The sequence below is a fragment of the Vanacampus margaritifer genome, chromosome 16, assembly GCF_051991255.1.
Source record: "Vanacampus margaritifer isolate UIUO_Vmar chromosome 16, RoL_Vmar_1.0, whole genome shotgun sequence".
NCBI classification, from domain to species: domain Eukaryota; kingdom Metazoa; phylum Chordata; class Actinopteri; order Syngnathiformes; family Syngnathidae; genus Vanacampus; species Vanacampus margaritifer.
The window spans coordinates 8,520,421-8,548,409 of record NC_135447.1 but is presented as its reverse complement, the minus strand read 5'-3'; the positions used below and the strand labels follow the sequence as shown (position 1 = coordinate 8,548,409).

Sequence of the window (27,989 nt, the reverse complement as noted above, 5' to 3'; positions counted from 1 at the left end):
TTTAAATAAATATCATAGGGTAAAAAAAAAAAAATGTGTTGATTTAGGGGACTAAAACATTATCTACTGATACATCCTATTCTGAGCTCCCGTGTGTGGCTAGTATCTAAAAATAGCAACTTTATGAGAAAAACGCATCTTTTGTGTGCCCACGCCATACTTTATTTCCATCGTTAAATAAAAGTATTGCAGCTACAATATGGCAACATGGCGCACGTGTGCAGTTAAATGGCATGGTAATGTGTTTTAGTACAATATTACAAAACATGCTTGTACATGAAACACTTAATAAATACGATTACTCCTCATCTCTTCTGTAGTGAAATTAGCTTTTCAAAATAAATCTTGAGGTTGAGGCAGTATTCTCCAAATAAAACACTTAGAAAAAAAAAATAAATAATTTTTGTGCCACAACTGAAAAGACTGCATGCATACAAAAATAGACAACTATTGTGACCACCCCCTTTTATATTTTACAATACAATTTCCTTATTGCCAAGTGTGACATGTTCACCGCCATCTCTCATTCTTCTTGGAAAAAGTACAATGTACATTCACAATCACTGAGGCACAGCACTTGATTTACTATTTGTATTCCAGCACATATCCCCAAGATGTGTGTAGCAACATCATACTTACTTAATATCGATAAATAATTATGCACGTAACAAAATGAGTGTACATCCAAAATAGTCAATCTGATGTGATCAGCTGCGCATAACTCCAGCAAAAGTGACGGGAAACGGCCATGCATGTGAGTGAAGAAGCTCTCCATCAAGTCCATGACAGGGACACAAAGTGCGTTTTCTTTTTCTCTCTCTCTCAACCAGTTCAAACCAGTGCTCCACTGTTAAGAAATGTTCTCATCATTAAAAAGACAGAAAGCATGTGAGGGAGTAACTTAGTAAAAGTGCTTGAAAGGGGAGACGGGTGGAAAAAAAGGAGGAAGGAAAATGAAGTTCTCTGTTGCCTTTTTATCTCCAGCAGGGCCCCCCGAGTAGAGTGTTTCCACGTATTAGTCTAAAAAGCCCAACGAGCGGTTTGTGTCGGGGACATTCTGAAAGAAAATGAAACGCACGTTAATTAAGCATTATCGAGCGGAATTGAGAAAGTATGGCTGAGTTATGTGTCAGTACGTTGAGAGAACTGTGGAGGATGCGGAGGCGGTGAAGCTTGTCGTTCAGCAAGGGGTCGTTAACCCTGCGGACAAAAGAGCGCTTGTACTCCAGGCGGCTGGTTGACCGGTGGTCAGCTGAGGTGGACAGACTGGTGTGCTCCAGGGCGCGATACAAATCCCCCACAGAGTCCGATTGCAGCCTCAAGTCTCGTCCACGCCCTTCAGAGAATAGAGATAGACCAATATGTTATTTTTTTCCCCATGGGCTGATACCTAGTATCAATAGTGAAGGAGGAAGACAGCAGATATTTAGAGACGATATTCAGTTCCAGTTAAGGAGAAATTATTGGTTGTATGTTGTATGTGAACATTTGTTGCCCTCTGATGGCAAGACACTGCTATTACACTTAGAAGCTATAAATAAATAAATAAATAAATAAAAACGGGTGTAAAACAATAACGTTCAAAAGGTACAAAATTACATTACAAAATGACATACAAAAAGTATATATAAACGGGAATAAAAGCAACAAACCTAAATTAAAAAAATAAAATAAAAGTACAGCAGAGCATTTTTATTTATTTGTTGATATTTAAATCTATTTATATATTTATTTTTGTATTTATTTTCACATTTTGTAATTTGATTTTTTAATTTTTGAGTCTCATTTAAAAAAAAAAAACATTTTTACTTGTATTTATTCATGAATAAATATTTTAGTTGTTTTTATTTTCATTTCTATTAATTTGCTATATTAAATTTTTGAATTATATTTATTATTTCTGTTTGTATTTTTCACTTATAAATATATTTTTTATTTTTATTTTGCCATTTTTGGTCCTCCATGTTGTTTGTCCTCCCATGCCCGCAAAAAGGAGTGAACATAAGAGCAAAAGATAAATGAGGACAAGGAGAAAGGGCCTTCAAGCTTGTTTCTTTATCCTGTTCACTGTTCAACATTAACATGGCTGAGAGGATTCATCCTGGCTGCAGCATCCAGACGTGGCCGGAAGGCACTGTGACATCTCGATGGAGGTGGAGCGAAAGGGGGGTTGAAAACAAAAAAGCAGAGGGGGGGGGGGGGTGTTGTTTAAGAGCCAGTGGACTGCTCGGACAAATGTGTATCAAGTAAACCATGAAATTCCATCACACTTAGGAGCAAGGCAGCAGATTAAATGGAAACAGCAGAGGCCTCAGAATTGAACCCTGTGGAACACCATACGTTCAGTTATAAATAATAGTAATATTGAGACAAAAATCACAATTATTTAAGTTGTATATTTTTGGTGCTATTTTCGTTTGGTGGTGTTCCATAAGATTTTTTTTTTGTGCCTCGGCTCAACCAAAATTGGGAAAAACTGTCTTAAGGTATCGAACCTATTTCTCTGGGCCGCTCCAGCTGGTAGTGTCGAGGCGCTCTCTCATCTGACGCGCCGGGGCTGCCTGCCAGGATGGCGTGGAGGCCGCTGTCTCGGGGTAGCGTGAAGCTGCGAGGTTTCCCCCCCGCCTCCGAATCGAAACTGGACCTGACGGGCAGGGGCAAGGCTCGGTATTGTTCTTGTAGAAGGCTACGCTGCGCAGGCAGCGTGGACTGCCTGCGATACTCCATGGCCATTTGTTCCCTGTCATCAGATAGCAGCGGCTCTTCCACGGGATACGCCTGCAGGAAGTGCATTCTGGCGCTGCTCTCCATCTGGTCTTGCCAGGAGTTTCGGTGGCTGCTGGTCTTCTGCCCGGGGGAGATGCCGCCATTGTTGCTGCCGCCGCCGCCTTCCTGAGGCTCCGAGTGGTAATCCTCATGAGAGGAACGTGACTGGAATGTGTCGGATGAGGAGAAATGACCGCGTTTGGGTTCCAGGAAGGGGCTCACCTAAATGCAAAAGGTGAAGCAACTAGAGGTCAAGCAGCTAAAAATAGAATCGGGGCTAAACATACTCATAATTATTTTTATTTTTTAAATATGAAAAAAGGGTCACTTTTGTCACATTTTACACAATCTTTACTTACTTTGTTTTTGATTCACTCGCTTACTAACAAATTCTTTCAATGTATACATAAATAGATGTGACAGTTACTGATGAATGACGCAATTGTGCTAAATGAATTCTGCCTAGCAACAAGTAACTATTTATGTTCTTCATTATAAGAAAAGGAATCTGAAAGAACATTGTAGAAAATGTAGTTATAGGGTCTCCCGTGCTAGCATGCAATGGACTACTTTCTCATCCTCACGAGAAAGTTTCTCGTTACGTTAGGATGCAAAAGTTTTCTCCTTCTAATGTTCACTTTACTTTACTTTACTTTACTTTCTCTCGATTCAGGGGTGTCAGGCGATTAAAATATTTTATCGTAATTAATCGCAAGACTTCAATAGTGAATCTGTTCTAAATGTACAATAAAATGTAAAAAAAAAGTCATACTTTTGTTAACATTAAAGTGGAAGAAATGTTAAACTAATAGAAATATGGCTGCATCTTTTAGTCATTGATACATAATAATAATTCATATTAATTCATAAAATTGAGTTAAAATTAAAAAGATGTACTATAAAAAAAACAATGTGATATTGATTTGTGTTGAGGTCATTTTTCTGCCACTAGATGGCATAATTGCATTTGTAAGACATTACAGCTCAGTGCATTTTTCTTTTTCATATTAAGAGTTATTTCATCTTTAACATGATGTAACTTATGAAATTCTACACATTTAATATTTCTCAATTTTGACCTGGATGTATCTGCTGCGTTGCGGCTTTCCAAGTAAGGGGCGGTGATTAATCAAAGGAACTTCAAATTAACTCCACATGAATGCACTCATTTTGACATTTTACAGTGTTTTGGGTGCCACACCATCTTTTTAATATAAAACTTACCGATGATGCTCTTGGATAAGTGTCATAGGGTGGCGGTGGACTATCCTGTTTGTTCATGGAGGTCATGTCCATGTCCTCATGGTCACTCTCACTCCAGTAATCTATTTATGGACAAATACAAGAAAACCAAACCATGCAAATGAAATGAAATGAAATGTAATACTAACAACCTCAAAATGATTTCTAATAGTCATGCAGTAATAAATGACAGACTTGCACAGGAAGCAGTTTTGCCTCTGAGATGCAGTCAGAATGAGCAGCGTTGTAGGTGTGATTTTTGAGGTCTACTTAAGAGTGCAAAGAATTCAAAAATGTGCGAATGCCCTGTGATGTCCTCTGCAGGCGTTATGAGTCTTCATTTGACATGACGTAAGAGCTTGAGAAATCAAATGACAGACCAGTTCACCCACACACCACCATTGATTGGCTCCTACACAGGCTCCTTGAAATAGAACCATGATGAAGTACAGGATTTCCGGTCCATTTGGAAGAGAGAAAAAAATAAATGACGTCGTCTGCCCTTAAAATGAGCATTTGTGTGCGACATAAAGCCAAGGCTTTGCATCTAATTGGATTTTGAAATTGAGAAAGTGTTTCCAGTTGACTATCCTGCATGAGTCAGATCCTTTCAACTGCTTCGCTGATACAACAATTCAAAAAGTACATTCAATTGTATGCAAAAGTGATTTTGAGTTTGTGTCAGCTAAAAAATATATATTAAGATTTATTGTACACATTTATCTACATAGCTTCAATAGGACTACGTTAAAAATAAATAAATAAATAAGGATCTCTGCAGTATGTATTCAGTCACACCAGATTGAACCGCATGAGGTCCCAAATTTAATCTTATAAACAATGTACATTATAAATCCTAAATTTTGAAATTACTACATTAACAGTTAAATAAGCCAAGTAAAAAAGACTGCCTTTATTATTATAAAAAATAGGTTTTTGTTTAGTGAAGTCTAGATTTTTTTTAAATAATAATAAATAATAATTATTTATTAATTAATAAGCAATAATTAATAATGTCATTAATTACGCACTTCCAATTAATAAGTGGCAAAAGCGGGTATCATTTTTATATTAAGATGGGTTGTTGGAATCTGCTCAATGTAACTTTTAGAGTAATCTAAATTAGTTACATTTTAAAGCAAGTAATAACTAGGTTGCATTTTACGCAAATAATCAGTAAGTTACTGTTTAAAGGAAGTAAACAATAAAGTAACTACATTTTTTTCTTTGAGTATTTTGAAATGTGCCACATACTGTAAATATGAAGATTGTGAGTCATGCTCACTTCTTAATGAATGGACACATCTTGTGCAAAAGAGGGGAGAAGATAAATGTTCACTTCCTGTAGATGAAATAACAAATGCTGCTTTTTGACTCCAGTATCAACGCTACTTGCCTTGATCGTGAATTTTGTCCTGCTCACAGAAGCCTGCCACAGCCATGCTGAGACGACTCAGCCACCTGTGGGACGGAGAAGTGTTGGCGGACAACCAAGTTATGACTCAAACCCATTAAGCAGTTAAATACTACATCTGTCAGACTCATTAACTCACCGGGACATGTCGTCTACATTTTCTGCCGCAAAGTAGAAAGTCTTTATCTTGGAATGGCAAGCCTTAAAAGCGCTGAAATTGAAGCCAAATGAATATTTTAAAATGTGAGCGCAAAAGAACAGGCGTATACTGTATAGGAGACATTAGCATATGAATGAGATGAGAAACCTGGCACATGATCTCAGACGCAGTTGAGACAGAACAGCAGAAGTGCTTTTGTCACATCAAGTGGGTGCAAAATGGGGACGTGTCAGTGAATATTTATAGCCCAATTAATATCATAGGTGTAGTTTGCCATCATACTGACAGCTGAATGAAATATTTTGCCTCTCTTATGGAGTAAAATTGAAGGGCGAAATTTTGTTTGTACATTTTAGTGCTTATAAGAACACAAATGTAGATCTTCGGAATTTGCTCCTAAAATACACTCCACCCAAGAATGTAAATAATTCCCACTCTAGTTAATAGGCATACAACACCATACTGTACATTTTTCATGTTGGGAAAGGGAAACGTGAATGACAACACTTTGTTAGCATATTGTAGCTAAGCTAACATGCAATTGTAAAATGGCATCAGTAGTCCTACTTGAAAACCCTCCAGACTCTACTGCTAAGTCCTTCTTCTTCCACTATCTATTAGGGGTGTGCCCAAAAAAATCGATTCTCATTTAGTACGATTCAGAATCGATTTTAAATGTCCCAAAATCGATTTTATTTAAATTATTTTATACTGTCTTCCCTTTGTTTGTGTGTGCCTTTATTGGAAGCGCTGTTCGTGTAGTACCCGATTTGGCCACTTAGGGGCGGTGTGGTTCCACGCGGTCTGATACACTGTTAAGTTGTAGCCACATTAGAGAGTAGAAGGAAAAAGTCACGATCAAGTTATTCCAATAAAAGTTGTTTTTGTTTTGAGTTTTAAAAGTGCCGCGAGTAGAGCACTAATTAGCATTAGCGAGTCAGACTGGAATAGATCATTACGATTCCTTGAACATCTATAAATTAAAGCAAAAATCAGTCAATCAAATCATTTTGAAGCAAAAAATCGTTCTCAATTGAAAATCGATTCTGAATCGAATCGCACACCCCCAAAAAATCGGAATCGAATCGTGAGACATTCAAAGATTTCCCACCCCTACTATCTATGTACTCCTTTTACGTAGTACCCGAGTGTTTGGACGAAAGGCACCACCTGGCTGAAGTTCCTCGTGGTACAGAATTAAGTGAAATATGTGGCAGGATTGTAAAAAAAAACTGAAAAAACAAGCAATTTGACATTGAAATGTCATTAATAACAAAATGATTCTCTAAATCATGTAATGAGTAAGATGTGTACCGGGCTTAAGTGGGGTGTGACTGCAGGGGTCACAAATTGTGCACATTGAGTTGAGCTAAGCCAAAAGTATCAGTTTCCACTTTTGCTTTTTTTGGGGGGGAATCAAATGTAAATCAAGAAAAGCATGACTCACAACTTTCTCCTGCATTCCGTAGCACGATCGATCTTAAACTCTGGAAGGTTGACAAAGCCTTCAGCTTTCTCATCCTGTGAAAAATATATATTTTTTTTAATAAACAAGCACTTGAACTGATACCTTTAAAACTCTTCAAATCTTTCTATTCACCTCCTCGTTCATGTACCAGTACAGACACGTGTCTTTCAGAATGAACCAGTACTTCTTCCACTTTTGAGAAAAATAGCTTTTGGCGTCCTTCTTCTTCCACAGCCAGCCTTCACAGTCCCCCTGACCCAAGTCCCGGCAGGAGATCCGTCGCTTGCTGATGGAGGCCAATGGGCTTCCGACTGTACCACAGAAAGAAAAAAAAAAACACATGAGAGCGAGCAGAGAAAAACACGTTTCTTCTCTCACGGCTTACCTTTACTCTTCTTCTTTGACCTTGACAGCAGCGAGGATCGCTCAAACACCTGCAAAGTCAAATAGAAGCGTGAGGCCACATACTACACTTTTGATGATGACCCTAACAAGTGGATGGGGCTCTAACATGGTAGAGGGAGGCCGAGTCGGAGCTGGACGTAGACAGGGAAACTTCCATCTGGAGGGCCGGGATGAGCGTGTAGTGAGTGGGGCTGCTTCCCCTCTCCAGCTTCCGCCGACTGTGACTCAGGCTGCGGCCCAGCAGGAACTCTCCCCCGGGGACTTTGTCTTCGCTTGCAAAACGCAGTAGTGAATTTTCTGCAGGTTGAAAGAACTGCAATGTGGACATCTGCTGAACTTCAAAAACAAATACAGGTAAGACGACGAATGGCATCTAAAGGGTAAATGTAAAAGTAGTAGCAGAAACTAATAGTAGAAGAACGTTTTGGGTAGGACTCGGGGAACGATGGGAAATGTAGTTTTTGTATCGTCCAAAAAAATATTTCTATAACATGTTCTATGCAGCCCCACTAGTCTAAATACAGTATTCTCGTTATATTGCAGTAGTGGAATATGAGCAGCAAAATACTGCAGTTTTTATCAATATCAGAAGGCGGCCACTTAGGTCTCAGGTAACAACCAATCACGGCTCAGCTTCAGAAAACAGGTGAGCTGTGATTGTCTGAACCCTGAGCAACTGTGATGTCATCTTCAGTCCACAGCAAGTGGCAAAATGGCCGCCCCCCCTGAAATGGATCAAAACGGCTGGATTTTGCTTCATAACTCATATTCCACAAATGTAATCATAATCAAAATGTCATGTTTAGACTAGTGAGGTCACATATAACATATTATTGTCAAGAAATGTTTAAGGTTGACTTTAATTCTTACAAGAGTATGCAACTGTCCCTAATGCTATGACCATGTTGTGAAGAAAAGCTGTTGCCAGGCAGGAAATCTGCAAAGCTAGTAATAGCGTCTCTTGTAGATAAATATAAGACTATCGCTTTTCAAGAAAAGCGCAAAGTTAAAAAGATGTCAGTAGCATCCCCAGAAGAAACAAATTTTGCCTTTGAGACCAAAATAAAGCACATCAGTCTCGTCCCGCTCTGTTTGTCACCTTGTCTCCGATGAAACATGAATAACTCGGGAGGGTATGTAACAGTTGCCGGAGCAACCGCGCACTTTTCCCCATCCAATCGGCAACAAGCAACACTGAGAGTGAGGACGATAGCGTGCAAGCGATGGCTGACGAACATATGGAAAGGATGGAGGAAGGATGCGATATCCGGCGTGTTTGCGCTTGTGACAGGCCAGCTCATCCTTCCGCTGTGAGATGTGAAAAGCGGCGAGGATATTAGGAGATCTCCTCCCACTCACATCAGCTCCCTCTGCTCCTCTCTGTCAGCCCCCTCCCCTATTTTCTCATTCTCCCACCCACCTCGCCTGCTCTCTCTCTTCAGCTTGGCCAGGTTCTCTTCCTCATCTCCCGCCCAGTTGTATTCCAGCGGCATGGAGATGGGCCTGAGTCTGCCTGGGATCACGAGGCACAGGGAACTTCAATAAATTGCAGCACACACCCCCAAGCCCCGCCCCCTCAAAACATGTCATGATGATTGCAGCAAAGTCTTACTGTAGGTGGGCGTGCTCCCCCTGCGGACAGACGACACTTCTTGGTTCTGGTCGTACTCGTAACAGTAGAGAATGGAGTCATCCTCCACCAGGGGGAATTGACGCCGACACTCCTGGTCCAGGTAGGAATTTGGTGAGTCGGAGCGCTTGCTGTGATGGACGTGGTCGGACTGGGGGTCATCGCGCTGGAGACTGCTTTTGTCATCTCTGCGGAGAAAGGTTGCAAGACATTGGAGATGAAGAGAAGAAGACAAAAAATGGCATATTAGCAATTAATAGTTCAAGACAGAAAAACTTGATGTTGTAATTTTGTCTTGTAGCACACTAACGATCTAAAGATGTCACAAAAACTGGAAACCCAGATTAAGTGGAGGAGAATTGACTATTTCTGCCAGTTTTGGATTTTTCATTATAGTTGCTTTTCTTTTGAATACAGTTATTTTTAATTAGTTTTTAGAGCAAGTTTGTTAGCAAAAAAGCTACATTTTAGTTGCGCTTTTATTAGGGATGGGCGAGTACCAACACCAGGAATTGTATTCGGTACCAAAATTTCAAGTGGTATCGAACATCCCTAGATTTTATATATAATATGTATGTATAGGTTTTTTTTTATTTTATTTAAGAAAATAATACTACTCGTAATAATAATAATAATAATAATAATTTTGGGCCCAAATAAGTGAATCTGATATTTTCCAGCAACCTTTTGTCTCACAGCACACTGATTAGGAAACACTATTCTATCTATCATATCTATTTGGGGTTAAAGATGAAATAAAGCCTATCCCAGCTGACTTTAAGTGAGAGGCAGGATTTTTAAATTTGTTTTTATCCTTATGACAATTATTATTATTATTATTATTTTCTTTGCTGATAGGCCGTGAGAAATCATATGATTCTAATTCATAGCCGAGGATGCAGGATCCATAATGACTTTAAAGGGCTTCTTACGGAATACTTTATACTGTATTCTTAATCTTACATCTGTAAGGGAGCCACAACATGAACATCTTCAATACTGCTTTGACCTCAGCGAACGCCGTTAATCAAAAGTTCTCCCAGGACAGAAAAAAAGGAGCAATTCATTCATTGCAGATCAGCAACATGTCATAATCATACGTCATGCTTTGTTTGTCACAGAACTCGCAACCATCTGGACACATGTACCCCCCCCCCCCCCCCCAACACACACTCACTTGTTTGCCAGTGTTCATCTTCATGCTCATGATGGAACATGAAAATCACTGATGTGTTGTTGATTTTATTTGCTTGCATTAACATACGCTCACTGGCCATCGCAAACATGATCTGGATATTCAGCCTCTATGGAGATATTAACGTTATTTTGATAAGAGTTATGTATTCATAAATATATGGTGGATCTAAAAAAAAAATGTACACGCCCAATATTCAAATACGAGGATTTTGAGGTAAAAAAAAAAAAAAAGCGATAATTTTAAACAGTTTGTAATTCCCTTCACCCTTGAAAATCAAATACCTGGGTGTGTACGGTTCCTCTGGAGGAGGCGGGATGTAAAGATCCTGCAGGGCGCAGCTTCCTCTCCGAGACGGAGTGCTTAAAGTGCTGGTAGGTGTGGCGACGCTGCTGCCGGGGCTCTGAGGGAACAGTGGCTGCGTGTGAGTGAGTGAATGTGTGGAAGTGAATGCATGCACGTGTGTGGAAGTAAGTAAGGCAGGAAGACAAAAAAAAAAAAAGAAGAGAAAGTCACAGTTACATGGAGTGAGTGACCGAGCAGTCGACAGCATCATTTGAATGAGCGGATGAGTCAAATGAACAGCGCTCCATATTTTAGATACTACAGACCACACGAGTTGGCTAGTTTAATCATCCCTATGAATACAAATCAGCACAAAGCAACAATAAATCTGTCATTTGTAACACAAAATTGCCTTTCCGGCCCTGAAAAATCTGCAAAATAAACGTTCTTACAATCAAACATTACATTATTCTATTTCTGATTTTCTCTCTTTTAAAAAGAGGATTGTGATGCAGTGAAGGGGGTGGAAACTGAGAAATGAAATGTACTGTAGCTTTTTAGGGCCTCGGGGGAGGGGTGGGGGTGGGGGGGGGCGTTTTCTGTGCTCTGTGCTTCAAAGAATGACTAAACTACAAAAACACACATCGCTCTCATTTGTACCCATTGTGGCATTGGCACATATTCCTAATAAAGCAAGTGTACAAAGTAGGACAACAGATGCCATTTAGGCCTGGTGTGAATCCATTGTGCTCTACATTTGCATGTTTTTGGACTGTCCCTGCAGACTTATTTCTAACACAATGCACTCACATTCAGCACATTTGTGGGGGTTAAAAGCAGCCGAGTAGTCATACTTGCAGCGCCAAAGGTTTCCACCGCATGTTCTTGAGCAGAGCCGGAGTGGAGGTGAGCGTGCTCTGTGGGCGTTTCTTCAACGTCAGGGTCACGCCCGCCGGGTCCCCACGGAGGAGGTTCACCAAGTTTTTCAGTTGCCAGCCCACCTAGCGGACAATAATAGCACAATGCAAACTGGCTTGAATACATGACGACAATCACAGGTGTCAGGTTTTTTCGTTATTCATTCCTTCTAAAAGTGTTAATTGTGAAAAAGTCTAGCTGTATTTTTATGAGCCTTCTTTGCAGTAAAACATGACTAGGAGATTTAGGAGCAGGTTTACACAAATTAATACAGAAAACTCTGCAGAGGAGTGTTGCGTGAAGGAGCAACCAATTCTATTTCATTATATCCTAACCATGTGAATCAATATAATACCACTGGAACTGTGCAACCCCCAGACTCATTTCGGCACCTCCGTCTGTTCCCCATCCTCCATTAAGCAGGAAGTAGCCCGCTAACAAACAGATGGACAAATGCAAATACAAAAGCTCTGTAATATTATTTTCACATGTAGTACCCCTCCTTAGTGGATTGGACTTTACATGATTATTATGGCATTGCTAAAATATTTAGAGACATTATTTTTATTCTTCTCACTTTTTTGCCAAACAGAATTTAAGGTGTACAATCACAAAAAGGCTCAGAGTACCGTACTCCAAGGAATTTCAATCCTAAAAAAAAAAATTGTACTATCACGCCTTTTTTTCTTTTTTTGTAACATTTTTTTAAAGTAATAGTTCTACTTTATTATATTGTTAACCCCATCTCTTGTCCAAAGTCGGCTGGAATAGGCTCCAGCTCCTCCACAACCCTAATAAGGACAAGTACTATAAAAAATTGATGAATGGATATTACAATTTTATAATGTTTTTTATAATATATATTTTTTACATATAGTATTATCAATATTTTTGATTTGCTGGTTGAGTGGGAAAAATGACTGGAATGGGCAACTCACAGCCACTTGATTAATAAAAAAATAAAAAAAAGTAACTAAAATTTCCTTTAAACAAAATTATCCCCAAAATGGGGGAAAGTTGCGAAATTATTTTGCAATTAAAAAAAAAACGAAAATATGAAAACATACTGAAAAAAATGTATATGCAAATCCTAAGGTGTCGAATATGCAGGTATCGACTGATGTTTTAAGTTGTAATATCACCAATCACCACTAGATAGCAGGCATGTTTTAGTTATACTACTGTCCAATACCACAATGAGAGTAGGCCTACTATTTTTTTTGCGGATTTTGAATGATATGCGGCAAAAACATACATACGGTAGCACCACCGAATCATATTAAAATTTTGAGTGAGATGATTTTTGTGAAAAAATTTACAAATTTCTTCTCATTATTATCATCATCAAATATGACATATTAAGAGCGGGTATTTTTGTCACACATCTGGTTAAGAAATGTGTGGCCCCAGTAGCACTGATGAAAAAAATTGTGCCCCCTCCAGCATTTAAGTTGCCAATCCCTGTATTTCTTATATGGTAATTATGAAAATATCACACGTGACTCATGATGGGTATGCAGAGCAAGCAAAGCGAGCATCCTCAGTTATTCATGTTGATGAGGATCCCCATGTTAAATACAACACTGGAGGCCGCGAAGCAGCTTACACGCCTCCCGTGTCATCATTCTGAAGGTTCTGTCAAGTCGTGCTAAGCCTCGAGGTTACAAACAGCTACACTCCTTGTAAATAAAATTTAACCCAGTTTGGTGATGTTCAGCGTTAAAAAAAAAAGGAAAAAAAGCACTCCTTCTCGGTGAAATACTTTTTCCTGGTGTTCCAAATATGCCAGCAAATATTTGCCTGTTGGAGACACAGTGCACTTGTAATAATACAATGTGTTTAATACAATTGGGCCGATTGTGTATTTTGAGCAAGCCTGGGAAACTTTTTAAGCACTAACCAAGCAATTACTTTGTCACAATCCAAGTCATTTTTCATCTTGACAGTCACTGCAGAGAAGTCCTCACACAGAAAGAGTGCAAAGGGGACAGATAAAGAACACAAAGCTTGCTACAGTATTTGGCAGTGGAGGTCCATAACATCAATTGTTCAAAGTAAAAAAATAGATTTGTTTTTTTTAAAGGTCTAATTTTGCATAATTCCTGTCCAGTTTCATACAGAAAGCATGATGCTTATAAATGTGTCACATAATTGTGATAGAAGTGTTTGAGGACATCAACACTGATGCCTTGAGGTATTTAATGCCGACACATTGTCCTAGTTTTTGCTAAAGACAGAAGCATATTTGACAGTTTTACACTGTGTGATCACAATTTTAGTTTAAAGTTTATCACGTGGCAGCGTTTTTCTTTTATCCGAATGGTGGATGAACAAAGATGTAACAACCTTTTAGCCAATCATATCTGGTTTACACAAAAAAATACACATTTAAATCTTGTTCTCGCTGATGTTTGTCTGCGCAGGGAGTCAAACCTTAGCATTACTATCCGAAGAATCGTTTCCACTTTAGTGACATTTTACCAAAAGTGAAATGTCTGAAACAGTGCTTACTGTTATTGTCACTGAGCAAGTGGTTAAGGAGACGCATAATAGCTATTTTAGAATCGTTAAAACCATTGTGCACAAAGCTTCAGATTCACTTTTTTTTCTCTCTGGGCAATGTTTTTGAGAACCCTCCAAATACAAACAAACAGACTTTTGCAAAGCCAACAACAAATACAAAAAACATTGCCCAGATTCAGGCTCCATGGCATTTACTAATTACACCTGCACTTTCCCATCACTTTAACTGCCATGAATAGGCCGGTTGCTATGAGGTTGTTGGGTTTTTGTTGTTGTCATTTTCTTAGAGAAGTGCGCGTCTCTCATTCTTTTCCACCACATGAAAAGAGTCTTGACAACAAAGGAAGTGGATTTTGAAAAAAATAAGATAAAATAAATAAACATGCTGCATTGAGTGGGTGAGGTAACTTGCCTCTGGCACATAATTGCACGACATTTTGTTGCACACATACACTCAAGTAGCAATTATTTTCCAATAGATTTTTGGGTCGTCATATTCGCTGCACACTTCCAGTTGTAACAGCTATAGTGAAATGTAACGCATAAAGAGCAGACAGTAAAGAGATTAAAAAGGCTGATGTGAGCACAGGTGAGAAATATACAGCCCGTGGGCCATATACGAGACCATTTGAATTGCCTGCCATGCAATTCTTTAAAAAAACAAAAACAAAACTCAGCCTCAAAATATCAAACCCACAATTTGCATGGCCCTCAGAAAGTGAAATGGCCTTTTGGGAAAGAGGTTGCGTAAGTAGGACAAATTGAATGTTTTGATGCAGCCAGCCAAATGTACATTCGAATTAATGCATACATGGCCACAATAACGTATTTCACAATCTAACGAGATCCAATACAGAATACCTTGACAACAATAGCAACAACAACTAATAATAATTGAATTGGACTAAAACCATCAGAGCTATTCAATATGCTTATTACTGTGATTGCAGTGGTGTAAAATTGCACTTTTGTGTAGCTAATGATATAGCTAAAATATTACAAACAGCTTTCAAAAGAGTCACACTGACAGGTTTCACCCCATGTGCATATGCTACAAAAATGTGTTAATATAGAAAAAGTGACAAGTCTTTCGCTGACAAAATATCAGGTGCATAATACTGAGATTCTTTCTTTTTTTTTAATGGTGCTAGTGTGCCTAATGTTGTGGCCAGTGGGTGTTTCCTGTACCGTAGCTAAATTATTTTCAATTTTAATTCTATGGGCTGTGCTTTACATTAGTTTTTTTAATAGTAACAAACAAAGATTTCATCATTAAAAAAAAAACTGAATGTGCGTACTTCCCTTTTCTAATACATAGGCAGAAAGTGAAACATCGGCACCTTCATTACAGACTAATCTTCTATTTTAGGTTATAAATAAATAATAAAACCAATCTTTACCACTGTCTGATGATTGACTTGAATGACTTCATCTCCAGCATGAATTTTCTTACAGCGGTCAGCTGGAGACTAAAAAAAAACAAAAAAAAATGAAGAGTGATAATTAGAGTGACAATACAAACGCAAATCTTACAAAAACACAAAAAGGGATTGCACTTACTCCCTCTGTTGTCCCAGTGATGACATGCAAACCGTCATATGTTGACTTGATATACATGCCCTGTGGTAAAAGGGGGAAAAAAAATAGAGCAAACTATGATGCAAGGTGGATTTCACCAGCTCACATTTGTAGAAGATTTTCGGGTTAACAGTTGGAAATATTTCAGCATGTCAAATAGACCTTCAAGACAGTTATTAGTAGGGATGTAACGAAATGCGGTATTATCACGATACGGTAATTATCACGATTTTGTGGGGAGGTTGGTGACACAAAAAAGTCACAATATTGTAAAAAAAAAAAAAAAGAGCTCATACTAAAAAAAAAACACAATATTGTGCTTTTGTACATTACAACAATGAAAAATATTATAAACATTATTTATAAAAGATACATAAATATAATATATATATTGAGGCACTTACTTGCTAAAGCAAGCACACATTGAGTTGCTCAACATATTGGCTCGGTTCACAAGCATATTATGTTCCCCTTCATCTGACCATTAGCGTGGATTTTAAACATGGAAGGGCCAAAACATGCCTTGCGAACGTTAAACTGCACTAAAAAATAGCCACCAGAGGGTGCTAAAACTGCACAAATGGAAATCGGTCCGACTTTTTTAACAGATGCGCTGCTTTTAATATCGCGATATCATGATATTGCCGTTATCGTTACATCCCTAGTTATTAGGGATAGATCGATGCGATAGTTGCCATTTTGACAAATATCTGCATTGGCCTTTTTACGAATCTGAAGGACGATAAAGCTGGTAGCGGTGAAAAGCTTGCGAACGTAGCAAAATTTTGGGTTTTGTAAAATGTTCACAGACGTTTTTTTTTTTTATTGTCTATGAAGATCTTTTGAAACCTTTTACAAACCCTGACGAAAATCCCAAATTAGATACATTTGCATGCATTTGTTGCTCAGTGTGATACAGGAAACTTTTTATTTATGGATTTATTTAAATTTCATATTTAAAAAAAAAATGATGCTAGCATTGAGAATTCGCTACACTTCATTCTTAAAAATAAAAAATAAATAATAAAATTAAGAAATGATGTTGACATTTTGGAAAACTTTATCTCCAGTAGGAAACTTTAGGAAATGATTTACCTGCTTAGTTTTTAATTTTGCTCAACTCATGCTGATGACCATAAAAGCTCCCTGCATTTTTTTGTTATAATTTTTAAACAAAGCTGCCAATTCTTTGTACGATTAAGATTAAAAAAAATATATATATATATTTTAATTCTGCCGATAATATTTTCTCTTGTACTGAAAATTAATATCCGGCATGAAATATCGGTTATCGTAATAATCGGTATCGCCGTTGAAAAAAAACAAACATATTGGTCTATCACTAATCATTATATAAATGTATCAGGCAGATCTCAAATTGATTCCGTGTTCTGTTGGGACACATGGCAGATTGAATCAAACATGGCGGATTATTTATCTTGTTGTAGAAACACATCAAACTGAAAGCTTTGACTAAAAGGGGTCAGAAGTGCATGACAAACACCCAAACACGCACATACTCGCCGACACTCACACAACCACGCAGATGTGCGTGACCGCACGTGAACACTCGCACATATAAACAGTAGCAGCATGCTGGTCTTCAAGAGGACTGTAAGAGGTTTATTTTTAGGCCACTGGGCCCAGTGTTCTGTGAACGGATGAGAGAATTTGCATTGGCCCTTGCTAGTGTTCATGGGGGTTGGAGACTTCGGTTGTGGCCCCAAGCTGGGACACTCGTGCTGCAGTGTGGGTCAGTGTCCCACTAACTGTTGATGGTTCGAGTGTGTTGTCTTTGCTGCATAACCCAATTTCTGTCACAAAGGAGATCCACTTACAAGTATGTGTTGAAGCATAACACCCCCCCCCCCCCCCTCAATATTAACATGAGTGACCCATTCTTTGAATTGCATTAGCTGACTCACATGCCCATGAGCGCAGCAAAACCTAGTTTTTGGATGACGGTGAGGTCAGCAGTGTTCACAGGCTCACTGGTAAAATGTGAAGTCATGCTATATCTGATATTATCTGTTTATATTGAGCCTAATGGATGGCGCTTCACAGTGCAGATGGACAATGACCCGAAGCATATAAGTGTTAATTTAAAATTTTAATATCTCTTTTTCCCATAAATTCAGAAGAAAATTTAATTTTAATGGTCAATTTTTTTGTATCTTTCTGTTTTCTTGAAATTTACTGTTCACGTGAATTCATAATGGTTGTTCTTATATTTATGAAAGAATTGACCAAAAGCATATTGCAAAATCAACTAGGGCTGTGTTTAAAAAAAATCTAATTATCGATATCAAAACGATTTTCCTTTACGAGCCTGATATCGATTCATGAAACGTTTATTTAAAATTTTAATATCTCTTTTTCTCATAAATTGAATTTTAAAGGCCAATTTTCTTGAAATTTACTGTTCACATGAATTTAAAAGTATTTTCTTACAATGAAAGACTTGATTTATTGCACTTTAAAACAATTGAGAATCTTTTAAAATTATATTAACAATTATTGAATTACAGTTATAAAAATGCTTTCATCTCATCCTTGCTGATGTCAATGTTTGTGTAACACTGATCAGCAAAAAATCTAAATCGAATCGAACTGAACTCTTTTGAATCAAAATTGAATCGATTGAGGAAATCAGAATTGATACGCAGCCCTATTTGAGTACTGTGCAATATATACCAATACCTACCAAGGGTACATATGGGTCTCAAAACTACGGGGTACAATATGTCTACTCTTGAGGGTATTTTCGGAATAACGAGCTAATGAAACCTTAAAGGTACAAATGTATCACTTTTTTTTTTTGACAGTGTAAAGAGTAAATCATGTAAAGGTGCAAAGAAGAAATCCAGAAAAGTCAGTGGCGAACGTCTTTTGGCAGTGAGTGAGCATGCTTGAAAGTTGTACATGCTTTATATGAATCAAGTGTCATGCTGTGGCATTGAGTGTAATTAGTATGCTTTGCCATCACCCAGCATTATTAATAGATTTGTACTTTACTGTTTTGGTCGCTTATTTTCATCAAACGTGTTTATATCATCACACCTGGGGAGAAGAATTTAACACTGTGATGTTGTAAGGAAAATTAAACCGCTGTCATTTGTGCGTGCAAAGAAGACAAGTTTCTCCGATGACATAAACACAATCTTCAAATAAATAGTGAGGACTTACCAATCCCTCAGTGGATTTGATGTTGGCCAGCTGCACCACCTCCAGATGTGCAGCCTGCGACACCATCGGATCCGACGATAGAGAGATAATGTGGTCGCACACGTCAGATAGAGTTTTACACTGCGGAGGACAAAGCGGGGTTCAAAAGTGACGATGGAGTGTGTGTGGGATGCTTTTTATTTACATGGGAATATGTGAAATTAACTCTGCCACTCACCACATGAAGGATTTTGTTCTCTGTTTCATATACAGAGCTATCCTATGGGGAACATTAAAAGAGCCGTGTTACCACAAGAGAATGCGTCCAAATGGGTTATTATTGGCATTTTGGCTGTAGGAGGATATAAGCAGAAAAGCAAGCAGCTTGGCACCTCTAACCTCCAACACTCCCACACAGACACGCACCAACACAAAACAAATGAATCACCACTAGTGCGGAGGCATTTCTCGAACCAGTCTCTCACTTATTTTGATCAAGGTTCTCTAACTGCAGGTAATCAGCAAACTATTATGAATGTGATTAGCTAATGATCTCTCGGTGCAGCACGAGCTAATGGGTTTGTCATTATTTATCCATCCGCCAATTTTCTGTGGCGCTTGTCCTCATTAAACATAAAACACAGCCATTCACATTGACAATTTGACTGAATCTAAAATGCACGTGTTTGGAAGTATCTAACCCACGGAAGCACGGCGTGAACATGCATAATTCTAGGGCCCGACCGATACCAATTTTTGGCATTAAAAAATACTGATTAATCTGGCAATTATTTTTTTTTAAATACACATAATGCATAAAATTATCCCCCTGTTAAGTCATCTTACCTGTGGGTATGTGTTCCTACAGCATTTGTGTGAGAAAATTCGTTATTTGAAGGAAAAACACTCCCGAAGTCGATGCTAACTTCCGGTTAGCATTTGAATGGGATCCTTCCTTCGCTTGTAGCATCAGCGCTAAGCTAGCGATGTTTACTATTTAAATATATAGTGGATGTAATTCTCATTGTTGTGCGTTTAGTTTTACATTAAACAGCTTAAAGGACGCTTAGGGACAACAGAATAACCAGAATAACATACGCTAAACACTTGCTAGTTGCTAATGCTACACAAGCAAAATGGTGCATTCAGGGTACTTTCACAGCATCTTTTAAGCATTTTTTTTAAGCTGCTCTGTAAGCTATGAAGGAAAAGATGTACAGTACAATTATGGATTGTATTATATTCATATCATGGTGTGGTAGAAGAGCATCTTACACCAAAATTTGTATCTTTATATGATATGTAGAGAGATATTGTGTAAAATGTTATCCTTTTCCAAAATAGTGATATTCAATTATTGACCACCTTTTTATTGTAATGTCATGTTGAACTGAACACCGCGCTTCAATTTATAATATTCTATCATGTATTACTACATATACAACTTTGCAATGAATGAAACTGACTGTACACAAATAAGGGTCATTACTATTATATTGTTGTGTGAAGAAGAGTGTATGAGGTGTTAAATATGTATTCATTGATGATTAGAATACATAGTTGATGTACCTGCTGTACAATTGTAGTGAGCTCCAGACACAGCTGGATCACGTTGTTCCTGGTGACACCGTAGTCGGCCACAGAAGCAAATGGTGACCTGGAGAAGAAGGAGCACCTGGAATTAACCATGAGATGGTTTTTCCTTTGTGATTTATTTTGTGTTTTTAAAGCGATCATACATAGAAGCACTTGCGATCTCACCTGTCAAGCCATGCCAGAAGGCTTTTGGCAGCGGCGATGAGGTCCACCACGGAGGTAAGGAAGTCGTTGGGTAGCTTACGAGTGGCTCGGCCGTCATAGTGGCCGCTGCGACGCCTCCCCGCGATAAAGTTCTGCAGGTTCTTGGCCGATGCGTTGAGTTTATGAGAGAGAGTCTTGAGATTCTCGGTCTCCAGTCCATAATTCTAGAGGGGAGCAGATTGAGATTTATGTGAGACTCTTTAGTCTGATGTCGTTTTTTGTACAGTGTCTGAACATGCTGCACGTGATGGCAATCCTTTGGTAGGCCTCACGCCAAAGCGGACCCGCAGGCCTCGGGGAGTCTGTTGCATCCTCCTGGGCGAGGAGAGCGCGGCAGGAGGGACACTAATCATATCTAATACAGCAGTGCCTGGGAGACTTAAAAGTAAATCCCAGTTATGTAAGAAGCTTTTCAGCTGAAGCAAGGCCCCTGTGCAGGGATGTAGGATGAGGGGATTTTACATTCAGATTGCATCTGCGACCTCAGTCCACTCAAATCAGCATTCTGTCTCTCCATGTGTCTCTGGGGGGCGAACATGGAGCCATCTTCGTCTTTATTCTTCTTACAATAAATGAAAATCCTAATCAAGAAAATAAACCGTCACTGTCAAGCAACTCATTTAAGGTTCAAAAGACAACTCAATGTTTTCATAGCAAGTCAACTTGATTGACAGTCGCACTGGAAGCCTTAGCCAGGAGCTAACAATCTTAATTTGGATCTGCACCAAATTGCACTTCATTTCTAGACATGACTTATTGTATATCGCCAAGATTTATGCATTATTGGCTGACAAATGTTGAGGCTAAATCACCAGTCTAGCTATGTTGCTAAAGTGTTCTGTTTAGCTGCTTAGCCATGCAGTTTGGTGGATCTGAAAGCCTGCTCATGATCGAACGTCCGACATCTCAGAACATTTCAACGATTTTTACAAAAAAATGGCTGAGCACCACAATAAGCATATATTTGTTTTGTTGATCAATAAAGAAGAGTCAATAGCAAAATATATTTAACCAAATAATTTATACAGCGGTATAACCATATGCATACAGTAAAATGTGAGTAAATAATGCACCCCACAAATGATGCCTATACACTTTAACATAATTTTAAACTGATTTTACAACTTAAGTTACTTTACCCTTAAAAATGAATGGCTTAAAAATCATTTGAGTTGCAAAAAAAATTACTGAAAGTGTGACGATGCTGACGTGTGCATGTCACCGCTTGACAACATGTCAAAACACCAAACGTCCAGCAATAACGAGATGTCCGTCAATTGTTAGCTTGAGTCTTTAATAGCCACTCGGTAGAGCAAAAAACATACACACGCGATGGACAAAGACTTCCTGTAACTTCTTCTCTTCGCTGACACACTATATGACTTTAACAAACTTTCTTGTCACCAATTACTACTTTCCATTTTTTAGAGGCCCTAAATGTCCAACTTGCACTTAACTCATTCACTCCCAGCCAGTTTCACTGAAGCAACCCCCTTCGCTCCTGGCTGTTTTACTGGATTTTGACTGATTTTGTCCATAAAATGTGAAAGCTCATGGAGACAGCAACATCTCTGCGGCTGTTGCAATTGAAATAACACAAGTGTGGGAGAGGCCGTGTGGGAATTTTGGACTCACCAGCGCGCATAGCAAGTCCACCGCCTCCAGTATGAGCTCCTGATGGCCGATCCTGGACACTCCCAAGTCCTCCAACTCCTGGTGGGTGATACGCAGCAGCTGGTCCCCCCCGACTTTCTCCCTCTCGAACGTCTTGATGTACTGCTGCAGGCAATCATCCAGTCCTGAGGGAAGCAAACAAGTCCAACTCACACACTTGCCAACTGTTTGTTGCCTGGCAATAGCACCTTTTTTTCTTCTTTTTTTTTTGCATCTATAAGTCAGGCAAACATTTCTGCATTAAAGCTTCCTATGCATTTTTGCGCACATTCTGTTTTGTCTTTGGTCCTTTTGGGGGGGGAAAGCAACAGATTCCTGTTAGTCAACAGACCTGAGGACCATTTTTCAGCGTGACACTAAAAAAAGCACAGAACTAAAGTGAGCCGAGCGTCTGCGCTCAGCTTGTTTTTTTTTTTACATCTTTCACTGAGGCAGCAGGTGTTAAATCCTTTGGTGCAGTTGTTGTTAAAAATTTGCCGTCTGTTTGCCTCCATGCTTATAAAAGAGCATTATGCAAGGTATGGACACAAAACTTCCTGAAAGTTAGAAATGTTGTTGTAGAATTAAATGATCCTGATTTTTAGACCTGATCTTGATTTTTTTAAGACTGTTAACCCTATAAAGCCTGAATAAAATTCAGATTCTTTGAGTATTTATTGATCTTTTTGAGCAAAAAAAAAAATAAATATATATATATTTTTTTTTAATCAGTCTCCACGAAAGACTTTTGATTTGTGTCATAATTGATACATCCGGTCACAATACTTTAAATCTGTACATTTATAACTGTCAAAACTATAACAATAAACAGACGTATCAAACATATTAGTATTTCCAAAAATCTGAAAAAACATTTCCCACTATTATTAAGTATAGGTGTCTCTCCTTTCCCAATTGGGGCAATATTGCAAGGTCGCTGGAAAAGCCATCAGCTGGGTGATGCTGCCCTCTAATGGATTATCCGTGCAATGCATGTGTCAGATCATATACGTCAGGTTTTTAAAGGGGGAAAAATATTATACTCATGAAATAGAGGGCTCAAAATGTCTTGTATTTAATATGATACGTTTGGCTTTATAGGGTTAACTATTTTACTATTATATTACTACTTTGAATGACATGTAATGCACAAAGTCAGCTCAGATTCAATAAATGTTCTATTTTTTTAATTTTAGAGGTTGTTTATTATATGTAGCAGTTTTAATTTAATGTACCAGTAATTTAAATTCATTATATTTTCCTGGAGCTTTGATTGTGATTTTGGCTTTCAAATTAAACTCTGCTCAAGCAGAAAAGTATTCCTCATTGACCCAGGAAAGTGTGTTTTTAATTAACACCTGAGTAAAATGCTAATAAAGCTCACGGTAAAATGTCACTGGACAGTGACTGGCATGCTAATAAGAGACATATACTTTTTTTTTTTTTTTACAAAATACATGCAATTCCGTCCAGGGCCGCTCAAGCATTTCAGACCAAGTTGAACTGGCAGCTAAACAGTAGAAAGGAAACATAAAGAAGTTTCATGGTCGGCACAAAACGTAAAAGCCTAACTAATCAGCCATTGAACCAAATTAATTGAAACTCATTATGTCAATGAAGTATTCCCCATGTTGCCATGGAGACTATAAGTACCATATTGGCAAGGATTTCCATAGTAGTAGGACAAAATTGAAGAAATATGCTACATATAGACAAACAATTCACAATAGCATTCACATAATTTAGTGTATATGATTTATGGATTTAATTTATACTATATTGTATCTAACTACCCAAATCAGATGAAAATTTCTAAACTCTGGTAAGGCAATACAGTATCTTGTTTGACAGTATCACTCTAAAGATAGCGTGCTGATTACAGTAAATAATCTCTGTCATCAATTTTCTTGTCCATTTCACGAGCTAGTCAGATTATCAGACAGCTCTAAACCACTCGAAGGGGAACATAACATGCTAAGTTATGGATTTGGGCAGTCATTGATCAGTGGTAATGTGTGAGGAAGAGAGAGAATTGGTAAGAAATGTAGTCATGTATGTCATAAAACGTGCCTCGCAAACATACGTTAAAAGAAAACCAAACAAACATGCATTGAAAAATGCATGTGACACACTTTCATCAAATAAGTACTTTTGTGGTGCATAGTATTCCAAGAAGGAGTCAAAGCTGGAATTCTTTTCTCTTCTCCTAATGAGACTCTCTCCTTTAAAGCGGCTTTGTCACAGCTGGGAAGAAAGCGTCTTGCGCACACAAAGCACGATGGTTTGAGGGGGGTGGAGAGTGGGATTGTGGGAAGGTCACAGGGCGCCCCTGTTTGGCCTCCAGTGACATCACGGACCCTTATGCTAATAATGGAGGCGCTGAATAGTAACTGCAAAATGCAGCCAGGCCTCAGAAGCTGGGACAAGAGTGAAGGCCCCTTACCACCATCACCCCCCCCCCCCCCCCCCACATCTCCCCCTCACTTTACATCACCATTACTGGGCCCCCGGGCACTGGAACCGTCACTGCTCCACTTGTCACATGTGGGAAACTAAACATTCTCTCCCCCCTTCATTTCTTTACACGTCATCTTGGTTTAAACTGCTCTAGTCTCCGCATAATCTCATCCCGTGTATCACATCATCGGACTTTGTTTGTATTTTAAACCGAGCCATCACACAAGCAAAAACATACGTTTGTAACTTTGTACCATTAGTATTGTGTGACCCTTATAGCTGTAATACATCACAGCCTGTTGGAAAAAAAAAATCCATCATTTTAAGAGTTATGAGGGTGTGTGTGTGCTAGTAAAGGTATATATCATTTGAAGCATCCCTGAGGCTGTGTGGTCAAACACGTGAGCACGTGGCCCAGCAAAACAACGCAGCTCACACATCGAATGCATTTGAATACAATGTTGTTGTAGAAAAATAAGACTTCTAGCTATAAACCAATCATATGTAATTCATTCTCTTGCACTACAAGGCTTCATCAACTTTTAGAACAACGATTCTCAATGTTTGGTTTGGTCAAGGAGAAATCCCAAGTGGTCCGTGAGCGGTTTTATAGGTGGCAAGTTCCTTTTTCGAAGTTAAACCATCATCATTATGTCTTTGTCTTAGCATCAGTGCACCTTTGTGGTAGGGTGTATATGCTAGGGATATAAATTAAATAAATGTATTAATTGAAAATGATTAAGTAGCATAGAATAAAGGTTGAGTGTTATTTTCTATAATTTACATCTAAATGTGATTGTGAGGATGACACAGATAATGAAGTAACTGCAACCCTATTTTTGATCCACCCTGTATACATAAACATAAATAGCCTAGATATTAACCCCTCATCCACCATGCTGTCAAAAGTAGCCTTAGCCACATGTAGTACCTGGTCAAAATAATAGGTACCCTTTATAACACCCACCACAGTATAATCAGGACCATGTTAAAGAAAACGTTTCTGACTGTGTCATTCAAAACGAAGCATTAATCGTCTATGTGACTCAATCATGAAATTGTGCTGGTGTACCTAATAAAATGACCTGTTGTCAGTATGACTTTCTTATTGAGCATTTGGACGACGAGTGTGCTGCACATTTGATATAAAAGGCTAATGGGGTCAAAGTGTTGACTACATTGGGATTTTTAGATCAATTTCAAGTAAAAGGTTAATTCTCTATGTACAAAACTAAATCGATTCCCCCCCTGGGTCTCCTCCAGTGAGACGCCGGTAACAAAAGGACACAATAGAGGTTTGTTTACATCGTTAAGAGACACTTCTATAGGATTTGTAAGGCAGAGAACAAGCTGGCTGAAAGGGCTATTGCTCCCCACGGTGGGAGGAAAAAATCGATCAGATGATTAAACGCTCTAATTCAAATCTGAGGCTCATCAGGTGTTTAGTGTCTTTGTGCACGAGACACCCGGTGCACATTCACTCAATGCGCCACGATGTAGTGCATATTTATGTTTAAATCTTACCTTTCATCCAGTCCACCACTTGACTGGAGCTCCACTTGCTGACGGGCTCCATGACCAGAGCCATGCGCAAGTTTGTCTTGTCCACGCGTGACAAAAGCAAAGAAAAACAAGCTCCGCCAAGCTGCAAACCACCAACAACACCGCTAGCAATGAAACAAAAAAAAAAAAAGAGGTACAAAAATGTAACACGCGCTAACAATCACATGAGCTGTGCTTTGCTCTGCGCCGTGCGGGTTATTGTTGAAAGAAAAAAGAAAACAAGCGGTAGCTCCTCAATGTGGTTTGCAGACCACACTTGGGCACATTCCTGTGCTGCTGGCTGCCGTCAAAAGAGCTCGTTCACTTGTCATGCGTGTCAGGCTCCGCGGACGGTGTGGGATGCTGCACGACCTCGCTTCTTCCAGCAGCAGCATCGGGGAGAGGAGGAGGAGGAGGAGAAGCCACTGGCTACTTTGTGTTGGACTCCTGAGAGCAAAAGAAGCCTCCAGCGAGCATCCTCCCTCACATTGCACAGACATGGAGGAGGCACAGCCCACAGCGCGCAAAGTGCGTGGGTATGAGGGCTGATTCATGCCGCCAAGCTGTGGGAATTATGGGGTGCTAGGAGGGGCTTTTTTTAAAGGAATTTCTGAGCTGGCAAATAAGAGTTTGGAACGGGAAAAAGAGACATAACAATAAAATGTGTGAACATGGGAGTTGTGTGGCACGCCTCATAGCTCGAGCAAGGGAACAATTTAAGCGGAAGTCAAGCACAAAATGTTCTTTACATTATGTTTTATGCAGCCCCACTAGTTTAACCATGGTATTCTGATTAATATTGTGATAGTGGAACATGAGTTAAGCAGCAAAATCCACCTATTTTTATCCATCTCAGGAGGCGGCCATTTTGTCACCTGTTTTCTGAAGCTGAGCCATGATTGGTCTGTGATGTCATTGGGTGCATTTGGAAATACCTCTTAAATCCGCGCACTACATGTGTGTATGTTCAGAGAGGCAAAGTAGCGCTCTGCTCCCGTTAATTTCTAAAACGCACCAGTGTGTTGTGTTAGCAAGACAACAACTTGGCTCAGCAGTAATAAACTAGCCAGCCCACACAGCTAGCCAACATCAACGTTAGCCAGCCTAACAACCACCAGAATAGCCGCAAACCTTTAGTGCCACTAAACCGCAAACTTCAGAGAAAAATAAAATAAATCATAACTTACCAACATGAGAATTATCCATGGTACACAGGTGGTAAATGAAAACTTGATATCCCCGTCTAGCCACACCCCTCATTTTATACCCCCCACCCCGTCAAGCCACACCCCTCATTTTGCTAGTCCCAAGAGCGCCAAGTGCATGTATTTTCCGAACACGCCCAGTTTCCAGTCGACAATTGGCAAAATGGCCGCCCCCTGGGATGGATAAAAACAGACAATTGCAATATTAATCACAATGCTGTGTTTAGTGAGGGCACACACACCTTATTATTGTAAATAAAATATTTGGGTTGACTTTCCCTTTAAATATAAACAATGGTTGGATGAATTGGACATAATGAATATTGGCTGTTCTTTACATTTCCATAACTGTGTTCTGCCAGTGTAGCATTATACAAGTAACTATCTAATTTTTTTCCTCCATACAACCTTGTTCCATCATAAATTATAATTACTGCAGAAGCTGGATGTGTTTAATTAAGAGGCGAATATAATCTGCGGGCAAAAAAACATAGCATCATCAGAGGTGACCGTGCTTGAGGGAAAATTACGTTGTAAAGGACTCTCCAGAATTTACAGGGTAAGCTTCTCATTACCTGTAAAC

At 39.0% G+C, this 27,989-nt stretch overlaps 1 protein-coding gene across 6 annotated transcripts; it reads right to left on the bottom strand.

Moving 5' to 3' along the window:
* Positions 1–139: 139 nt before the first annotated feature.
* LOC144036520 (connector enhancer of kinase suppressor of ras 2-like) lies at positions 140–26,738 on the bottom strand. Of its 6 annotated transcripts, none has more exons than XM_077547221.1 (22): positions 26,184–26,738; positions 22,185–22,348; positions 20,511–20,713; positions 20,319–20,424; positions 18,988–19,029; positions 18,771–18,890; positions 15,567–15,626; positions 15,407–15,475; positions 11,420–11,566; positions 10,565–10,698; positions 9,068–9,273; positions 8,876–8,968; positions 7,562–7,791; positions 7,436–7,484; positions 7,183–7,361; positions 7,030–7,103; positions 5,562–5,633; positions 5,405–5,469; positions 3,991–4,091; positions 2,496–2,988; positions 1,137–1,336; positions 140–1,057 (listed from the first exon to the last, which is right to left on the bottom strand). In XM_077547221.1, exons 1-22 carry the CDS (start codon positions 26,245–26,247, stop codon positions 1,016–1,018), a joined length of 2,913 nt encoding a protein of 970 aa, XP_077403347.1. In that variant the 5' UTR covers positions 26,248–26,738; the 3' UTR covers positions 140–1,015. The 6 variants fall into 6 exon arrangements, with proteins under 6 accessions (XP_077403347.1, XP_077403348.1, XP_077403349.1 ...); XM_077547222.1 differs by having other exon boundaries at positions 10,565–10,683; XM_077547223.1 differs by having other exon boundaries at positions 20,319–20,406.
* Between the last annotated feature and the right edge of the window lie 1,251 nt (positions 26,739–27,989).

Coding starts and splice junctions, on each gene's coding strand:
- LOC144036520 (XM_077547221.1), bottom strand. CDS start 26,247: ATGGCTCTGGTCATGGAGCCCGTCAGCAAGTGGAGCTCCAGTCAAGTG. Junction 7,792..8,875: donor GAAGAGAGAGAGCAGGCGAG/GTGGGTGGGAGA, acceptor TTGTTTTTGAAG/TTCAGCAGATGTCCACATTG. Junction 7,362..7,435: donor GTCAAAGAAGAAGAGTAAAG/GTAAGCCGTGAG, acceptor TCTGTGGTACAG/TCGGAAGCCCATTGGCCTCC.